The 17,627-nt window shown below is 42.0% G+C and overlaps 1 protein-coding gene across 2 annotated transcripts in view; it reads left to right on the plus strand.

Annotated features, from left to right (window-relative positions):
* The first annotated feature begins 15,282 nt into the window (after positions 1-15,282).
* Positions 15,283-17,627, plus strand: part of THOC2 (THO complex subunit 2) — a 110,967-nt gene continuing 108,622 nt past the window's right edge. For both annotated transcript variants that reach the window (XM_073361291.1, XM_073361292.1), the window contains exon 1: positions 15,283-15,395. In XM_073361291.1, the coding sequence (XP_073217392.1) occupies positions 15,328-15,395 (68 nt within the window). In that variant the 5' untranslated portion in view covers positions 15,283-15,327. The remainder of the gene's footprint in view (positions 15,396-17,627) is intronic.

Raw genomic sequence — 17,627 nt, forward strand, 5'->3', positions numbered from 1 at the left:
GCAATATTAATCTCACATGTACTAGTTAAAGGACTAAAGGTGAAATCACAGCCAATAGGAAGCAAAAAGGTTTTCTGGATTAGAAAAAAAAATTGACTCAAAAGAATCTGAGGTATGTTACAAATGGAAAAATTAACTGATGAGAAATAACTACAGGCAGTTCCATTTAGTATGTTTATTTTCATATGATTTTATGGAAGAAAACAAGACAAGAAATGTTATTCCTTTGAACTTTTATAAACATGTTAATAATCTGCTACCTCCCTGAAATATTCGCCTGAAATATCAAATTTTTATTTATTTTTTGTCATTTTGATTATAATTATTTGTTCAAAATGTGAAGTTCTAATCCTGCAAAGACTTATGCACTAAAGTTGAAATCTGCCCATTCCTCTTGGTACCGTACTACTAGTTTTCTTCTTTGTTAGGATATAGATATTCAGGCCTGTCTGTAAAGGCCTGTACTCTAAGAATTTAGGTGTATTCTTATCACTTAGCTAGTTATAGAGGTATAAAAGAAAGACCCAAATCACTGTCTGCTGGTGTAAGGGCCTTCTCTTACTGTCACAGTCTGAGGCCCTGTTCTTAGGCTAAGGCCTTTGGCTAAGCAGCAGAGGCAGCCATAAACTGGGAAGCGACCTGTCACCTCCTCACATTCCAAACTAGTCACATTGAAATAAGGTGCTATTGGGCTGTTAGGAATACAATCCTGTCCTGATACTGCCTATCGCCTCCAGAGAAAGGGATGTGAAATCCTCATTTCTGTGTTGTTCTATCACTGTAGTCCCCATTTCCCTATTGTTTGTCTGTATAATCTGTGTCTGGTTCTGTGATTGTTTCTGTCTGCTGCATAATTAATTTTGCTGGGTGTAAACTAATTAAGGTGGTGGGATATAATTGGTTAAATAATCATGTTACAATATGTTAGGATTGGTTAGTTAAATTTCAGTAAAATGATTGGTTAAGGTACAGCTAAGCAGTTCTCAAGTTTTACTATATTGTCTGCAGTCAATCAGGAAGTAGGCGGGAGAATGGGAACAGGGAATGGGGGTGGGGAATTGGAATCATGTTTTGTAAGGGGGGGAATGGGAACAGGGACACAGGTAAGGCTCTGTGGTGTCAGAGCTGGGAAGGGGGACACTAAGGAAGGAAACTGGAATCATGCTTGCTGGAGGTTCACCCCAATAAACATTGAATTGTTTGCACCTTTGGACTTTGGGTATTGTTGCTCTCTGTTCATGCGAGAAGGACCAGGGAAGTAAGTGACTGAAGGAATAAGCCCCCTAACATTATTATTCTGTAAAAATCAAAAATATTTTAATAGTTTTTTTTTATAATGGCAGCATTAGGCCTCATCCTCATTTGGTTCTTAGTCAGAAAAGTTAATTCCTCCAGCCTCTTTGAATCTAATCCTGGTTCATAGCACCTCCCTCAATTTGAAGACTTCTGAGCTACATGTATGAAAGAATTGCAGGAAATGGAATAGTTTCTGAACAAAAAAACCATTTAGTACTCAAAATACAGAACATTGTTCTGGAAAACACTAAAAATAGTTTTGAAGTTTGTTGTGTGCTCTCTGCTCCAAACTGAGATGGCCCCAGGACATGTTACACAAGGAGCTACGTGCCTATAGGACTTACATATGCACACAACTGAGTGAAATTTTAAAGTATGGACAGAAATACATGATCATGATCATCTAATCCAGTGATACTCAGACCTCAGTGGTTCAGGAGTCAATTTAGCAATCAAGATTACCCAAAGAGTAGTGAATTCATTGTTTCATTTACTAGATATTCATATTTAAAGAGTATGACAGGAAATATATCTATATTTATATAATTCTCCCAGCAAAATGACTGACAAAATATTATTTTATCAACTACAATTGGTTAATAAGACAGTAAAGGCATCCTGATTGGTTCATAATTTAGGTTGGTTAATAATTAAATCACAGTGTTTTAATATCATGTGTTGCAAAGAGCTGCAGGAGACAAATTAAAGAGCCATTTGTGGCCATCGAGTCTCAGTTTGAGTAGCTTTGATCTCTTGCACAGTGCAGGCTGCACAATCCCCTCCTCCTGTAATAGACCCATACCTCTGGCTGAATTACTGAAGTTCTCAACTCATGATTTAAAGACTTCAAGTTATAGAAGTCCACCATTTAGAGTAAATCCATCATTTACTCTAGTTTAAACATGCAAGTGACCCATGCTGCAGAGGAAGGCAAAAAAATCCCAGAGTCTCTGCCAATCTGACCCAGGGGAAAATTCCTTCCTGACCCCAAATATGGTGATCAGTTGAACGCTGAGCATTTTGGGTTTATATGAACCAACTGGGAATATAATTGAAGAATGAGCTTTCAGGTCCAAAACTGGCATAAGACAGAAAGGGAACATTGCTTTTAAGTAATTACTAGAACAAATCAGAGGTAATCTAATAAACTGCTGTTCAAACTCAGTCCTGAGGTATTTTTAGCCACAGATTTCCTGCCCTTTAATGCACCCTCATGTTTTCATGAATGGCTCTGTAGAGATATGTTACTATGGTCTTCTGAAAATTCCAGGAGAATGAGCACACAATGTTCAATACCTGACATATTTCTGGTCCAACAGTGGTGTTGTAAGTTGAACAAAATATCTTTGAAGCTGGTAAGTGTAATTGCTTCTGCTCATTTAAGACAGCTGTAAGAAACAGCAGTTAAGCTCCTTTATGAAACAATAGCAGCCACTACCCCAAAACGCAAGCACATGTGACTGCGCAAAACAAAGGTACATGTGAGCCACTTGCAAATTTGAACTATATGATGAGGGGCTTGTGTGTGTGTGTGTGTGAGAGAGAGAAGGTACCAAGGAAGCACCAGACACAGCCTCAACAAAGTGTGTGTGTGTGATCCTGGAAAAAGCCAAGAAAGAGAGCTTTTATGCTGGGTGCTGCCTAAAAAGGGCCTTGGAGATGTGAGCAAAGAAACTGTCTCCTGTTGTTTGATTCCTCCTGTGTTCAGGGAAACAGAACTTTATACATTTTTGTAAACAAACAGAATTGCATCCAAGATACCTCATTTCCTCATCAGTTTCTCCTTGTAATGGAAATAACCTGCAGAGATTTGAACTTTTACTAGCAACTTGCTTCAAAAGGGGTAACAGTATAAATCCATAGCAGAAAAAAACTTGGAGCCTGACTCTGCCACCATTACTTAGGCAAAACACCCTTGGAAGTCAGTAGGAGTTTCGCTTGAGTAATGACTGCAGGTTTAAAGGCTATATGGAGAAACACTCATATGCAATCCTGTTGTCACAGAAATCAATGGGAAAACTAAACTTCCATTCGAAGAAGGAATGAGCTTGTACAAACATTGCCAATCTAAGCATTGCAAAATAGAAACATTCAGTAGATAAACAGTTTATCTACTGATGATATTTGGAAGCGCTGTAAATATTTGCTGGAACTTTAAAATGATTTTGCTTCAGCCATTATTGTGCTCCTTTTATGTTTGCTATGACCATTTGAGTGATTGTTTGTGCTGGTAACAATTTTCACAGGAAGCTAATATCAAAGTCACATGAATTGGTATGAATGAAAACCAACTTTTAAATTCATACATGCAAGCTCTGAAGTCTCTGTACTCAAGCTATTCCTGGATGCTGGTATGTCCTTTTTGGACTATAGGCAACTGAGGCCATGCTTACAAGTACAGCACTGCAGCAGCGCAGCTGTACTGATAAGTATTAATTACATGTATTTTACTAAACACTTTATCTAATCATCCATAACTGTCCCTTTGGACCTGAGGTATGACATATATTTAATAAATTACATCAATCGTAAGGATGGAGACTTTATGAAATGATCTTTGGCATATTACAAGTTATGTTAATGTTTACTATGATGCCATTGCAGTATATTAACATGAATTTTCATTCTTTTATATCCTAGTAATATCTCAATAATAAGACATTTCTCAACAATGATGCTGTTTTTACAAGATACAAGAAATATTCTTATTTCTGATAATTTTTCAAGAAAAACTAATTGTTTTTCAGAGGTTGCATGATTCTCTTCCTGTGGTGAGATGCTTATTCTACTGGCCATGATTCCTGAATCAAATTCTATGGTGTCACATATTTTTGAGTTGCAGCTTGCATGGCATTATTTTCATGCTTGTTTTCTCAAAAAATCTGTAACAATGAGGACTACAAGGATTGAAAAATAAAAAACATAGTGGAAAAGAAAAGTATGTGTAGTGGAAATCGGTAGGCTCACGTTAGGCTTAGCTTCCAATAAGCTTGATTAACTTAATATTCAGTATCATCCGATGAAGTGAGCTGTAGCTCACAAAAGCTTATGCTGAAATAAATTGGTTAGTCTCTAAGGTGCCACAAGTACTCCTTTTCTTTTTGTGAAATGAAACAGTGACTCAATTAATAGTAACATAGACCAAGAGTAACAATCTCTCTGGTGACCTAATAAACTTAAAACTAATTATGTCACTTCAAAGCACTTCTCATTGCAGATGGAACTGTACAACACTGGTCGTCTAGCTACAGCAAGTAATTATATTTGAAATCTTAGATTAGAGTTCTCTAGCAACAGTGTCTTTATTGACACAATCTACATGTTGAAAAATATTCATATTTGGCTGAATGCTCTCTTTAGCTTAAAACTGATTGGGCTAAATTCTCTTCATAGTTGAAAAACCCCGCAGTGACCCAAATATTGGCTAACCACTTGGGCTAAAATGGGTTGATAACAGAGGTGATGCAAGGGGAGAGTCACATGGGGTCAGGTGTCCCGCAGACTTCTGCCAGGGTTTATATTTTTATTTCTTTTTTTGCAGAGAGTGGGTTCAAAATATATGAGTGCAGAGTAGTTTATTTCAAAAGAGAGACGCCAGCAACAGTGAGCAGCCCCCCTTTGTCCTCCTCCTTTGCAGGCCTGACTTATGCTGGCACTGATCCTCCAGTTGGGCCAAAGGGGCCATGTGTGGCAGGCAAATTTTTTGCCTGCCTGAGGCTTGCAGAGCTGGACCTGCCGTGGGGTCACTTGCTGGTCAGTGGGGTTGAGCCCCTGCCCTGGTGTCTGTTTGGGTCTCACACAAGAACCCAGGGAGGATTTAACCAGGGCCACGGGGTGACTAATGCGCAGGAGCCCCCAGCTGGGAGGGGGAATCCGCGGCTGGAAACCACCCAGCCTCCAGGGGCTTGGGGCAGGACTGGGGCTGAGCTGTTGACTCAGAGCCAGCTCTGCTCAGTCAAATGGTGCTGCTGGGCCCCCTCCCTGTGGACAGCAGGCAGAGCTAAGCCAGTCAGGTGACCTTGGAGTCCCGGTGAACTGCAATCTGTACCCCAAAGGGAGAGGCAACAGCTGGGCACTGCAGGGAGGGGCTGCTGCTTTCTGGGAGGGGAGACTGTGTGTAAGGGTGGATGGTCTGCCTGTTGGGGGCATGACTTGAACTGTTGGGGGTGTGTGTGGCCAAACCTTTAAATTTGTCCCTCCCCCTATCAACAGTTATGCGTCGCCTCTGGTTAATAATATTTTATCCAATCAGAAGCAATCTGAAAGGGGAATTGTGAAGCTATTTTATAGTTCATTCCACAGCAAAGTAAGGTTTCTGATTTGATCAAATTAATTTTATTTCCTGAGCATGAGCTGAATTGTTCTATTAATTCCACCTCCCAGGAGCTTTGCCTCTTTTTTGTTAAATGTGCTGGAACTGTTAATGTTGACACTGAAGTATGATCACTGGGCTTTAGAGCTGGCACTCTGAAAAGCTTTATAGGGGACAAGAGAGTTCATCACCCTGAGACATTGTTTCAGGCTGTCTGCAGACTCAGACATCATGACATGAGTTTACACTTGGTTCGGGTTTGGAGTGTTATAGCTGCAGTCGCAGACAAGAGGGAGAGAACCTTACTCTAAAAAAAAAAAAGTTAGCTTCTGCACAACTTAAGCATGTCATACAGGCCACATAGATACGGCATGCAGGCTGGATCCAGCCTTCTGATCTTTGATATCCCTGCTTGATGTGATGTTAAGGTACACCAGCTACATTTATTTACAAAACATGGACAGTTATATTCCATAGCGTAAACATAATTCTGTGCAGTGGGGTAAATTACATATTAAATTATGGGACTGGGGCTTTGTGGAAATTTGGAAGCCTGAAGAATTGTTAGCTGTGGTAACTGTGTCTTAAAACTGCAAAACCCTGAGGAAAGGTAAAGACTATTAATCTGGTGTTTCCTGGTGTTCCAACGTATCAGATCTGTCATTTGGTCCCACTGGTGGGAGAACTTGAGGAACATGCTGTAATTCTTCTTGTTGCTATATTCAGTGTTGTGGGTACTCTGCGTAACAGTCTGGGGTTTATCAATAAATTCCTAGCTCTATTAGGAGTCTGGGAGGGCTTTCCAGGCAGAGGATATTTGCATATCCCAGTCCCTTCATGTGGTAGATTCTAAATCCCTCCCCAGCCCAGTGATTAATTTGTAATGAAAGAGGTGCCAGGAATCAAGCAAATTTTTACATTCATAACAGATGCAGCAAGGCCAGAGGTGCTGGGGCTAAACTACGAAGCCTAGACGTGTCGGGGCTCAGCCCTGGCACAAATTTAGCATTGCCCCCTGCCCCCATCTGCGTTTGGTGATAAACGAATAACTCATGTTAATGTGTTTTTTTTTTTTAGTAAATGACTATACCACAAGGTTACATAGATGGGTTGCCAGTTCTGGAGCCACTAAAGCTAGGATGAGATATAGAGGTTGAGTATGACAAAAAAAGTATGACAAGAAGTATTTGGTAATCATTTGCCTGGGAGTGACTCTCCTTCATCTGGTTAGCTTCATAGCAATAGTCTGTATTCACCAATGTTAAAGATTCCATATATACCTTTACAGACAGTATTGGCCACATAGAGACAATTTTGATGGGAAAATGAAGAAGCTTTCTCTATTTTCACTATTCTTCATATAACTATGATTGTGAGCTAATGGAATGACCACTCTTGTAGCCTTTCTCCTGAACATCTGTACAAGGGAAGGAAAAAAACTCTGCTGGTGTTTCCCCTTGTTCACTGGAGACAAGGTACGATCCCTGCATCCTGCTACAACATCAACATCAATTCAGTAAATCAAGAATAAATACTTATTCTGTTCATAAAATGAACTAGCACAAGAACATCAATTTTCTATTGTTCATCCTATTTCTTTGCTGGATGATATATGATAGCAGTAACCCTGGATCCTAGCAGCTGAGGTTTGGATAATATATCTTTGTCTGTAAGGCATAGATTTTAATAAGGAAATGTATTGCAAAGTTTTAAACTAAACAGTTTCCTACTCTTATCCAAGTGTCACCATAGTGCCTAACTAAGAACTTTTATTTATTTATGTTTTTACTGTAGTCAACAGAGAATATTCAGTTTGTTTCATTATTCATAGAACATAGGAGGGAAGCACAGTAGGTGACACAAAACTGCAATATGGCATTCTGTGGCCTTCTACCAGAATCAAGGTTTTTCTCTCTCGTCGGTGTTTAATTTTATCCAAATATTTAGGAAGCTAAAGGTCAATTTCTAAAAATATGCATCCGATGAAGTGAGCTGTAGCTCACAAAAGCTTATGCTCAAATAAATTTGTTAGTCTCTAAGGTGCCACAAGTCCTCCTTTTTTAAAAAAATATCAGAAGGCATCAAAAATCTAACCGTTCTGGTTTTAATTTTTCTGAAGAGAATAAGTGTTTTTTATTGAAATGGAAATATTTCTGTTAATTTTGGATGAAAGAGACGATTCCTATTACTTAACCAGGGTCTTTGATTAATTTATGTGAGTCCTAGGGTGCCCATGACATCTCCTTTAAGCACACAAATGCTTCATCAGGAAATGCGGAATTAACTATAAAAGCTCCTGTGTAGGACAAAAATACAAAGCTTCCTTTGAACTCAGTAGTGTGTCATACTTCAACCAATGATAGTTCCTACTGCCACAGCTGTGCACCACACGAGCAAGTAAAAAACAAAATTAAATATGATTGTGACTGCTGGGATGAGAGGATGATTTTTGTGTCCATAATATATTTATGCCAAGATGTACTTGGTGCATTATTCTATATTAAACATTTTGCTTTGCTAGTAAATTTTGACATATTAAAATATCTGAGTATCTACATCTAAAGGACCATGTGCTGTACATCTTTACTGAGTAGAACATTTCACAAAAAATGCATCTCAAAATGCTTTATAGAATAATACAATACAGTTGCAGAGGTAATGAATAGTAGAAGAGAGTGGGAAAAATTAAGATGTGTAGGCCATGATGGTTCTCAAGGTACCTTTGAATTACCATGTTACCCTCTGCCTCTAACATGAGTCAATCTTGCCTATGCCTAGCAGGGTGTCAGGTTACCAGTAGGTGCACCCAAATCCCCAAGTCCCTTTGAAGTAATCCCCTATGATAACCAGCCTCTGACACTGGGTCACTCACTGAAACCCCAGATCATCTACCCCAAAGGAGCAGTGTACCCCAGTTTACCACTTTACCTTAAATCCCCTGCTCCTGTATAACGCTTAGCACTTGTAATAAAACAAATGAAGGGTTATTTAAGAAAGGTTAGAGATTCTACTAGAAACAAGAGAGAGTGATGGAAACAAATAGCTACAAAACAATACAAAGCTCAATAAGTAGGTTCAGTCTGTTGCAGAGCTGGCTGGCTTCACAGGATTCAGGATCCAATTTTTCATGAGAACACCCCGGCTGCGGAGGATATCTCTTCAGAAAAAGGATACAGGGTGCCTTTCCCCACCTTGTGTTATACTGAAACAGTCTTTTGTCTTTATTCATAGGCGGAACGATTCTCTGTCTGTTATAATGTCTTTGTTATGCCCAAGTGGTTTTGATTGATTGCATTTGTCTCTGATAGTTTTTCACTGAAAGTCTTGGGATGGATCAAGGCTAGATAACTGAGCCTCTCACATCACTGGCTAGCCAGGGGAGGGTGACAACTCCCTCCTGCTTAAATGGACCATCTCCAAGATAATTTTATCCCCTGGTGACTAACTTTTACTCCAAATTTATAAAGCATACTTTATATATACAATGTAAATACATTATTCCTTAAACATTACCCATGCATACATCTCACAATGATTATGAATCTTGATAAATTACAAGATTTCTGGAGATACCTTACACATTACTCTTTACGGATAAATATTCTGCGAGATATTTTGCCAGAAGCTGGGAATGAGTGACACGGATGGATCACTTGATGATTACCTGTTCTGTTCATTCCCTCTGGAGCATCTGACACTGGCCACTGTCGGAAGACAGGATACTGGGCTAGATGGACCTTTGGTCTGACCCAGTAGGGCCATTCTTATGTTTTTGGTATAGTGAGTTTGTCAGGTCTGAGGTAAGAGTTGTTTGCAAAGAACAGTAGACCGTTTTCAAAGGAGCCTCTGTGTCACATAGGCGATGGAGAAATCTGATGTGACTATGCAGAGTACAGGAAGGCTCTTCCAGATAGAAGGAGCTGTGGAAGAGTTGACCTTTATACCAGCAGTGCTGAGATTATGTGAAGGGACAGTGGGATGCTGGTGTCAGATAAACAGAGAGAGTGGGAAGGAAACCAAAGAGAAAGGTCCCTGAAAGAGGCTGGAGCAAATATTAGTGAAGTTTTTCAAAGAAAGGGAACATGTTAAAACTGGATTTGTAAGTGAAAGGAGCCAAATTTTTTTGAGGAGAGGGTGATGTGGTTATATTTCTTAAAATGTGTGTGGAGATGGGCAGAGGCATTCAGCACATTTTAAAGACTGGAGAGCTGAGAGCTGGGAACACCGTAGAAAAGGGAAATGCAATGGTCAGAGTGTAGATGAAATACAGATAAGGATCTGAGCACAGGTACATGATCTATATAGGCAATATTTAAGAAGGGTGAGAAACAGATCTGTAGACAAAGGAGATGGAAGAGGAGGAACAGAAGCAGGAAAATCAATCAAGGATTACATTAACTATATAGACAGGACAGACAAAGGGAAGGGCTGAACTGAAGAGGAAAATAGAGGAGATTGAGTTGTGTTTGGCAGGGTGTTTGTGAAAGAACATGCTATATAAAAACTGTTCAGTCCTGTAGAAATAATATCTTATCTTTAAGATATTTTGTTTAAGTGTCTACTCAGAGAAATGGTTCCTGTCAGAGGGCAACTGCTTCCCAAGCACTCCCTCCTGGCTTCGGGGATGTGTCTACGCTGCATAGTAAATCCGGGTTCAGACTGAGGTTTAAGCCCAATGCCCCCTAGCATCCACACACAAAGCCTCCTGATTTGCACCATAAACCTTTCAGGACCTGGGCCTGCAGACTTGCCTAGGGGTATGGGTCTCTGACACAAAGACCCATAGGCAAAGAGTCCCCTGTTCCTTTAAACAGCTCTCACTTCAGACCTGACACACTCATTACACCAGATATATATTTTGCAGGGTATTTATCCAACAGGGATATCATGTGAGATGTCTACAGCTAGCTCATAACTTGTCAAGACTCATAATCATTGTGAAATATTTAAGGAACAATCTATATATATTGAAAGTAAGCTGGAGTAGAAATTAATCACCAACAGGTAATGGGCATTGGGGATGGCCCATCCAAGCAAGAGGGAGTTGTCATTCCTTCCTAATCAGCCAGTGAGGTAACGCAAGGCTCAATTTAACAGCTTTGCTCCTTTCCAAAACTATCAACGGAAAGCCATCAAAGGCACCACTAAACAATTAAAACCTCTTAGAGGTGAAAAAGGAATATTGGACCAGACAGAGCTTTGCCCTGGCTGTAAATAGAAATAAAAGACTATTTTCAGTATAGCAGAGGGTAGGAAAAGACACCCTGCATCCATTCACTAAGGAAACTCCTTGGGGAGGAAGGATGCTTTCATGACGATCAAATGTGTAAGCACTTGGAACATAATAGGGTAATAAGGAATGGCCAGTGTGGATTTGTCAAAAGCAAATCATGCCAAACCAACCTAATTTCCTTCTTTGATAGGGTTATTGTTTTAGTGGGTTAGGAGGAAGCAGTAGATACGATATATCTTGATTTTAGTAAGACTTTTGACAAAGTCCCACATGAGATTCTCATAAGCACACTAGGGAAATGTGCTCTAAATGAAATTACTATAAGGTGGGCAAAAAGCTTATTTAAAGTCCATACGCAAAGAGTAGTTATCATTGGTTCAATGTCAAACTGATTCCACAGGGGTCAGTCCTGGGTTTGGTACTATTCAATATTTTCATTAATAACTTGGATAATGGAGTAGATAGTATGCTTATAAAATTTGGAAATGACATCAAACTGGGAGGGGTTGCAAGTGCTTTGGAGGACAGGATTAGAATTAAAAACAACCTTGACAAATTGGAGAATTGATTTTAATTCAGCAAGCTGAAATTCAGTAAAGACAAATGCAAAGTACTTAACTTTGGAAGGAAAAATCTAATGTACAACTACAAAATGGGAAATAACTGGCTAGATGGTAATACTACTGAAAAGGATCTGAGGGGGGGATAGTGGATCACAAATTAAATATGAATCAACAATGTGATGGAGCTGCAAAATGTCTAATATAATTCTGGGATGTATTAACAGAAATGTTGTATGTAAGCCATAGGAGGTAATTGTCCCACTCTCTTCGGGACTGGCGAGGCTTCAGCTGGAGTATTGTGTCCAATTCTGTTCCAATTTAGGAAAGATGGGGACAAATCAAAGAGAGCCCAGAGGAGAGCAACAAATACAATAAAAGGTTTAGAAAACCTAACATGACGAAGGGTTAAAGAAACTCGGCATGTTTAGTTTTGAAAAAAGAAGACTGAGGAGGAACTTGATTACAGTCTCCAAATATTTTATAAAGAAGACAGTGATCAATTGTTCTCCATGTGCACTGAAGATAGGACAAGAAGTAAGGGGCTTAACGTACAGCAAGGGAGATATAGGTTAGATATTAGGAAAAACTTTATAAGAATAGTTAAGATCTGGAATACGCTTCTAAGGGAGGCTGTGGAATCGCCATCATTGAAGATTTTTAAGAACAGATTGGATAAACACCTGTCAGGGATGGTCTAGGTTTACTTGGTCCTGTCTCAGCGCAGCATGCTGAACTAGATGACTTCTCGAGGTCCCTTCCAGCCCTACATTTCTATGATTGTATGAACGTTTGGATCCTGTTTACTGAAAAACCATCTAGCTCTGCAATGGACTGAATTTGCAGAGGAAATCTACTTTATTAGATAGGAAAGGTAACTGTTGATAAGTGTAGACTCTGGTTTGTTTTTTTATGATTTTGTTTTGTATTGTAATCACTTGTTTCCACCACTCTCTCTTATTTCCTGTTAAATCTTTATTCTTACTTTAATGAACCTTACTTAGCTTTATTGTAAGTGCTCACAAGTGCTGTGCTGTTTACAGGAGTGGTGTGTTAAGATACAACTGGTAAATTGGGGCACACTGCACTTTGCTTACATAGAAGGACAATATTAGTAAAGTGTTTATGTATTTTTAGATCTTGTATAAATGTTTTGGCCGTTCTGAAAAAAAAAAGTTAAATATAATGTCCACTTTTTCTCTTCATTCATTTGCTTAAAAAGAAAAAATAAAGATCCTTGAATCTTCAAATGTTAAAGTCTGAATTGTGAGAATAAAGCCTGGTCTACACTATAGTTAGGATGACGTAAACGACTTAAGTCGACATAATTCTGTAAGCTCCCACCGATGTAAGTAGCCCACTACCTCGACTTAGTAACTCCACCTCTGTGAGAGGCATAGCACTTAGGTCAATATATTAAGGTTGATGCAGTGCTTACAACACCTTTTGCTGCCTAACAGCCAGAGCCCTACTGCCCAGGGCTAACAACTAGAGCTCTGCTGCCTGGGACTGACAGCACAGCAGGGCTTGGGCTGTCAGCCCAGCGCAGAGGGGCTCCAGCTGTCAGTGCCCCAAAATTCCCCACACTGACAGTTACATTGGTGGAAGCACTCTTGGTGAGGACATGCACCACCGACAGGGGTGTAATGTAGACATGAAAGACTGATTTAATTACTGCAGTGGCTCTATGTTGACATAACTTAATTTTGTAGTGTAGACTTGCCCTAAGATTTAAGAAATAAAGAGACCACTCTTTCTTTCCAATAGATTTAGAATATAGCTATCAAACTATTGGTATGACAAATATGGATCAAATGAGTTTTTAACACAAGCAAACTAGTTTTTCATAGAATCATAGAATATCAGGGTTGGAAGGGACCTCAGGAGATCATCCAGTCCAACCCCCTGCTCAAAGCAGGACCAACCCCCAACTAAATCATCCCAGCCAGGGCTTTGTCAAGCCTGACCTTAAAAACTTCTAAGGAAGGAGATTCCACCACCTCCCTAGGTAACGCATTCCAGTGTTTCACCACCCTCCTAGTAAAAAAGTTTTTCCTGATACCCAACCTAAACCTCCCCCACTGCAACTTGAGACCATTACTCCTTGTTCTGTCATCTGCTACCACTGACAACAGTCTAGATCCATCCTCTTTGGAACCCCCTTTCAGGTAGTTGAAAGCAGCTACCAAATCCCCCCTCATTCTTCTCTTCTGCAGACTAAACAATCCCAGTTCCCTCAGCCTCTCCTCATAAGTCATGTGTTCCAGTCCCCTAATCATTTTTGTTGCCCTCCGCTGGATGTTTTCCAATTTTTCCACATCCTTCTTGTAGTGTGGGGCCCAAAACTGGACACACTACTCCAGATGAGGCCTCACCAATGTCGAATAGAGGGGAACGATCACGTCCCTCGATCTGCTGGCAATGCCCTTGCTTATACATCCCAAAATGCCATTAGCCTTCTTGGCAACAAGGGCACACTGTTGACTCATATCCAGCTTCTTGTCCACTGTAACCCCTAGGTCCTTTTCTGCAGAACTGCTGCCTAGCCATTCGGTCCCTAGTCTGTAGCGGTGCATGGGATTTTTCCATCATAAGTGCAGGACTCTGCACTTGTCCTTGTTGAACCTCATCAGATTTCTTTTAGCTCAATCCTCTAATTTGTCTAGGTCCCTCTGTATCCTATCCCTACCCTCCAGCGTATCTACCTCTCCTTCCATTTTAGTGTCATCTGCAAACTTGCTGAGGGTGCAATCCACACCATGATCAAGCCCTCGGATCGCTTGACTGCAACTGCATCATTAAAAGCTATACAAATTAACATTACCGTTACAAATGTGTAGAACAGAGCTACAGAATTAGATAGTCATATTGATGCCCTTTTGCTAAATATCTAAGCATAAATTTATTTTAGTCAGTTTGTAAAGTCACAGGCATATGCATGGATGTCAGTCTAGGGGATATGGGGATGTCTGAGGGAGAGATGAGCGGGAAGTTGCTACAGACTCAGCGCTACCACTGTGGGATTGTTGGAAGCCCAGTGTTTGTGGCTTATTTGGTGGAGTTGCTGGGCATCCAGTGTTTGCAATACATTGGGGAGGGGCAGTTACTGGAGAATGGGGGATGTGAGAATGGGGATTTGCTGCAGGCCTGCTATTTGGGGGGGGGGCAGCAACTTAGGACCCGGTGTATTTGGGGAAGTTGATGGAGGCCTGGTATATTGCGATGTATTTGGTGGGTGGACTGCAGGGGACTTGGTGTATTTGGGGGAGACTGGTGAAGTCCCAGGTTTACTGGTGTCTTTGAGGGAAGGTTGCAGGGGGCCCATGGGTATTTGGGGAGTGTTGCAAGGACCTTCAGTGGGTGGATAGCAGGGGGCCCAATGTATTGGGGGCAGTTGCTGCGGGCCGGGTGTATTTAGAAGGGGAATTACAAGGGGTCTGGTTTTACCCCTGCATTCAGTGGGTGGACTGCAGGGGGCTGGATGTAGTTGGGTGGGTTGCTGGGGCCCAGTGATGTTGGTGTATGGGGGGGGGCAGGGTGTCACTGGCGTACGGGGGGAGAGCGCTGGGGGCCAGAGGTTACCGGTGTATTTGGGGGCTGCTAGGCGTTCGGTGCTACCGATGTCTTTGATGGGGGGTTGCTGGGGGCCCGGGGTTGCCGGAGTATCTGGCGGGGGGGGGGGCGGGGGTTGGGACTCGCTAGGTCCGGCGGTGCCCGGCCGGGGAGGTTTGCGGGCAGCCGCACGCTGAGGCGAGGCGGGCTCCGGCGCGTTCTGCCGCGGCTCGGAGCGGGGGGGGGGGGAGGGGGCGCGTTCTTCTCCCAGGCTGCCCCGGGCCCGTTTCCCGTCATGCCTGGCGGGCCGGCCCGTCCCCTCTGACCCGGGGCCGTCGCTCCCCCATCCGGGCTCTCGGCGCCACACGGGGAAGATGGCGGCGGCGGGGGCGCTCCCTGCCGAGTGGATAAAGAACTGGGAGAAATCGGGCAAGAGCGAGTTGTGAGTGTGGGGCCGCGCGGGAGGGGCGCGGAGGGGCCCGGGCGCTGGAGCCTGGGGCCCGCCGGCCGGAGCCTGGGGCCCGGTCGGGCGGAGGGGCCGGGAGCTGGGAACGGAGAGGGGGTAGAGGGCAGGGCTCCGGGCTGCGTTCGCCACACCGCACCCCGAAGGGCTGAGCTCCCGCTACCGGGTCTGTGCCCTTTCACCCTCACTAACGCCCCCCTCTCTCGGCCCAGCTCGCTGGGCTCTGGGGTGTACGAGTCCCAAGCGCCCCTTCCTGTCCTTGGGCTAAGCTCCCCCGAGCGTTGGCCCCCGTTCGCCCCCAGTCCCTCCGCCCGCGGGGCTGAGCCCAAGGCTCCCGAGTTCGCCTGTCTTCGCCAGTGCCGAAGCGTCGGGCGCCCCAGTGCTGAGCTTCCCTGGCAAGGCCCCAGCCCCGAAATCCTTCGATCCGAGGGATTTAATGCTCACGTCTCTTCCCCGATCCAGCCCAGGGTGGTCGCTGCGATGGATGGTTCCTCCCATCCCTCCCTTGTGCTCCTGCGAGGGGGCCTTTGTGTGTGCCGGGAGAGGTCCACTCAGCCCTCCCCAATCCAGCTGGGTCCACTAGGCTTGGCAGAGAAAAGAGCTGCCTTGTCAGCATCCCCTAGATACTAGTCCTAAGAGATCTCCACCTTGGCAGGTTACCTGCTTGTATTGCCCACTGTGTATTGGGGTTGCCTTTGATCAGGAGGTTTGACTTGAAATTCACAATCTCCTCAATTTAACGTTGACTTGTTACTTGGGATGAAGGTTTTTTTTAATATTTTAGATTAATCGGAAGGGCTCTTTTAAAACTTCTATGCCTCTGCCTTTTATTAAAAGTGATGAAGCTTTCAAAGTTAAATTTTAAGCATAGAATATTTTGTGGTGAATTTCAGGGAGACATTATAGTAGCCACAGCATCATTAATTTCCCTTCCTCAAATTGGCAAAGCTTTACAGTCCTCTTAAAAGCTGGATGAGGGGAAGGGGTGGTGAGGTGAATGGCGAATGTAGACACCCTCTGCAAACACCACCGTTCTTCTCTTGATCTCTTCCATTTTGTAGTGGAAGGAGGGGAATAGCCCTGTTGTCAGTGCCCTTGTGTCATGCTATATATAGGCTTGATGTGACCGTGGCTTAAATATGTTTTTGTCTATACTAAAAACTAAACTATATTATGACCAAATAAAGAAACAGCTGTATGGTAATAGGGTCCCCTGACAAGTAGTAACTGCAGTGTAGATGGGCCTATAAAGAAGCTAAAGTTCAAACTCCTTTTTAACTTTCCCTGTTTAGGATTCTGTGTTGACAACTGATTTCACAATAAACTTGAAAGATAGTGAATAAGTATAGAGACCATATATTAGCCACAGTTTACGAATTTTGGTTCAATATGATTAATTTTTAAAAACCCTCTTATGATAGTTGGGTAATATAAAGTTAATGTTGAGAGATATTTCATAGTTGATTGTGTAAAGATATGTGCGTTGTTTGAAGACTCTGTAGTGCTATAAAAGCAAATTTGCAGCAGTTTAGAAGGGGTGGATTAGCTTATTCTTTGGCTATTATAGGATTCAAACAGATCAGCTAAACCATTTTCTAACAAAGAGACAGACTATCTTAGAAATGTGTTACACAAAAGTATTCTACCCTAGCCTTCGAAGCCATGATTTTAAAAAACAAAACAGAATATAAAATGATTTTGGTCCATTCATGATGGCTTATCACAGTGTTACCAGTTTAAATCTTTTAAAAGTGAAGAACTATATCTTTATCAAACATTCCAGAAGATTTCTTGTGGACCAAAATTCTGGTTTCCTTGGGAGTACATACTGAGCAATTTTGCTAGAATTTTTATTCTGAAACACTGACCAGTCCCTCTGTTAATAAAGAAAAGCAATTATTGATTGCATTTTACATTTAGTTTAGATACTGAAATGAAATGCTTCAAAAATATTTTATAACAGTTCTAGAAGTGAAGAATTAGAAGCTTAGAAAGGGTGCTAGGTGCTTTGCAGGAGACCTAGGACATGATTCTGGCTCTAAAGAGCTTGCAGTCTAAATTAAATATATAGCATGACTGATTAAGTTCATAAACTGTGGGAAGGGGATGAGATGCAGAAGGACAACACCTGTAATTCTAGCAACTAAAGCTAAGTGACAAATGTTAGCAAAACTTGTTTTACCCATCTTTTTCATTGGGGGTAAGCTCCTA

Source organism: Lepidochelys kempii, chromosome 9 (assembly GCF_965140265.1).
Source record: "Lepidochelys kempii isolate rLepKem1 chromosome 9, rLepKem1.hap2, whole genome shotgun sequence".
Lineage (NCBI taxonomy): Eukaryota > Metazoa > Chordata > Testudines > Cheloniidae > Lepidochelys > Lepidochelys kempii.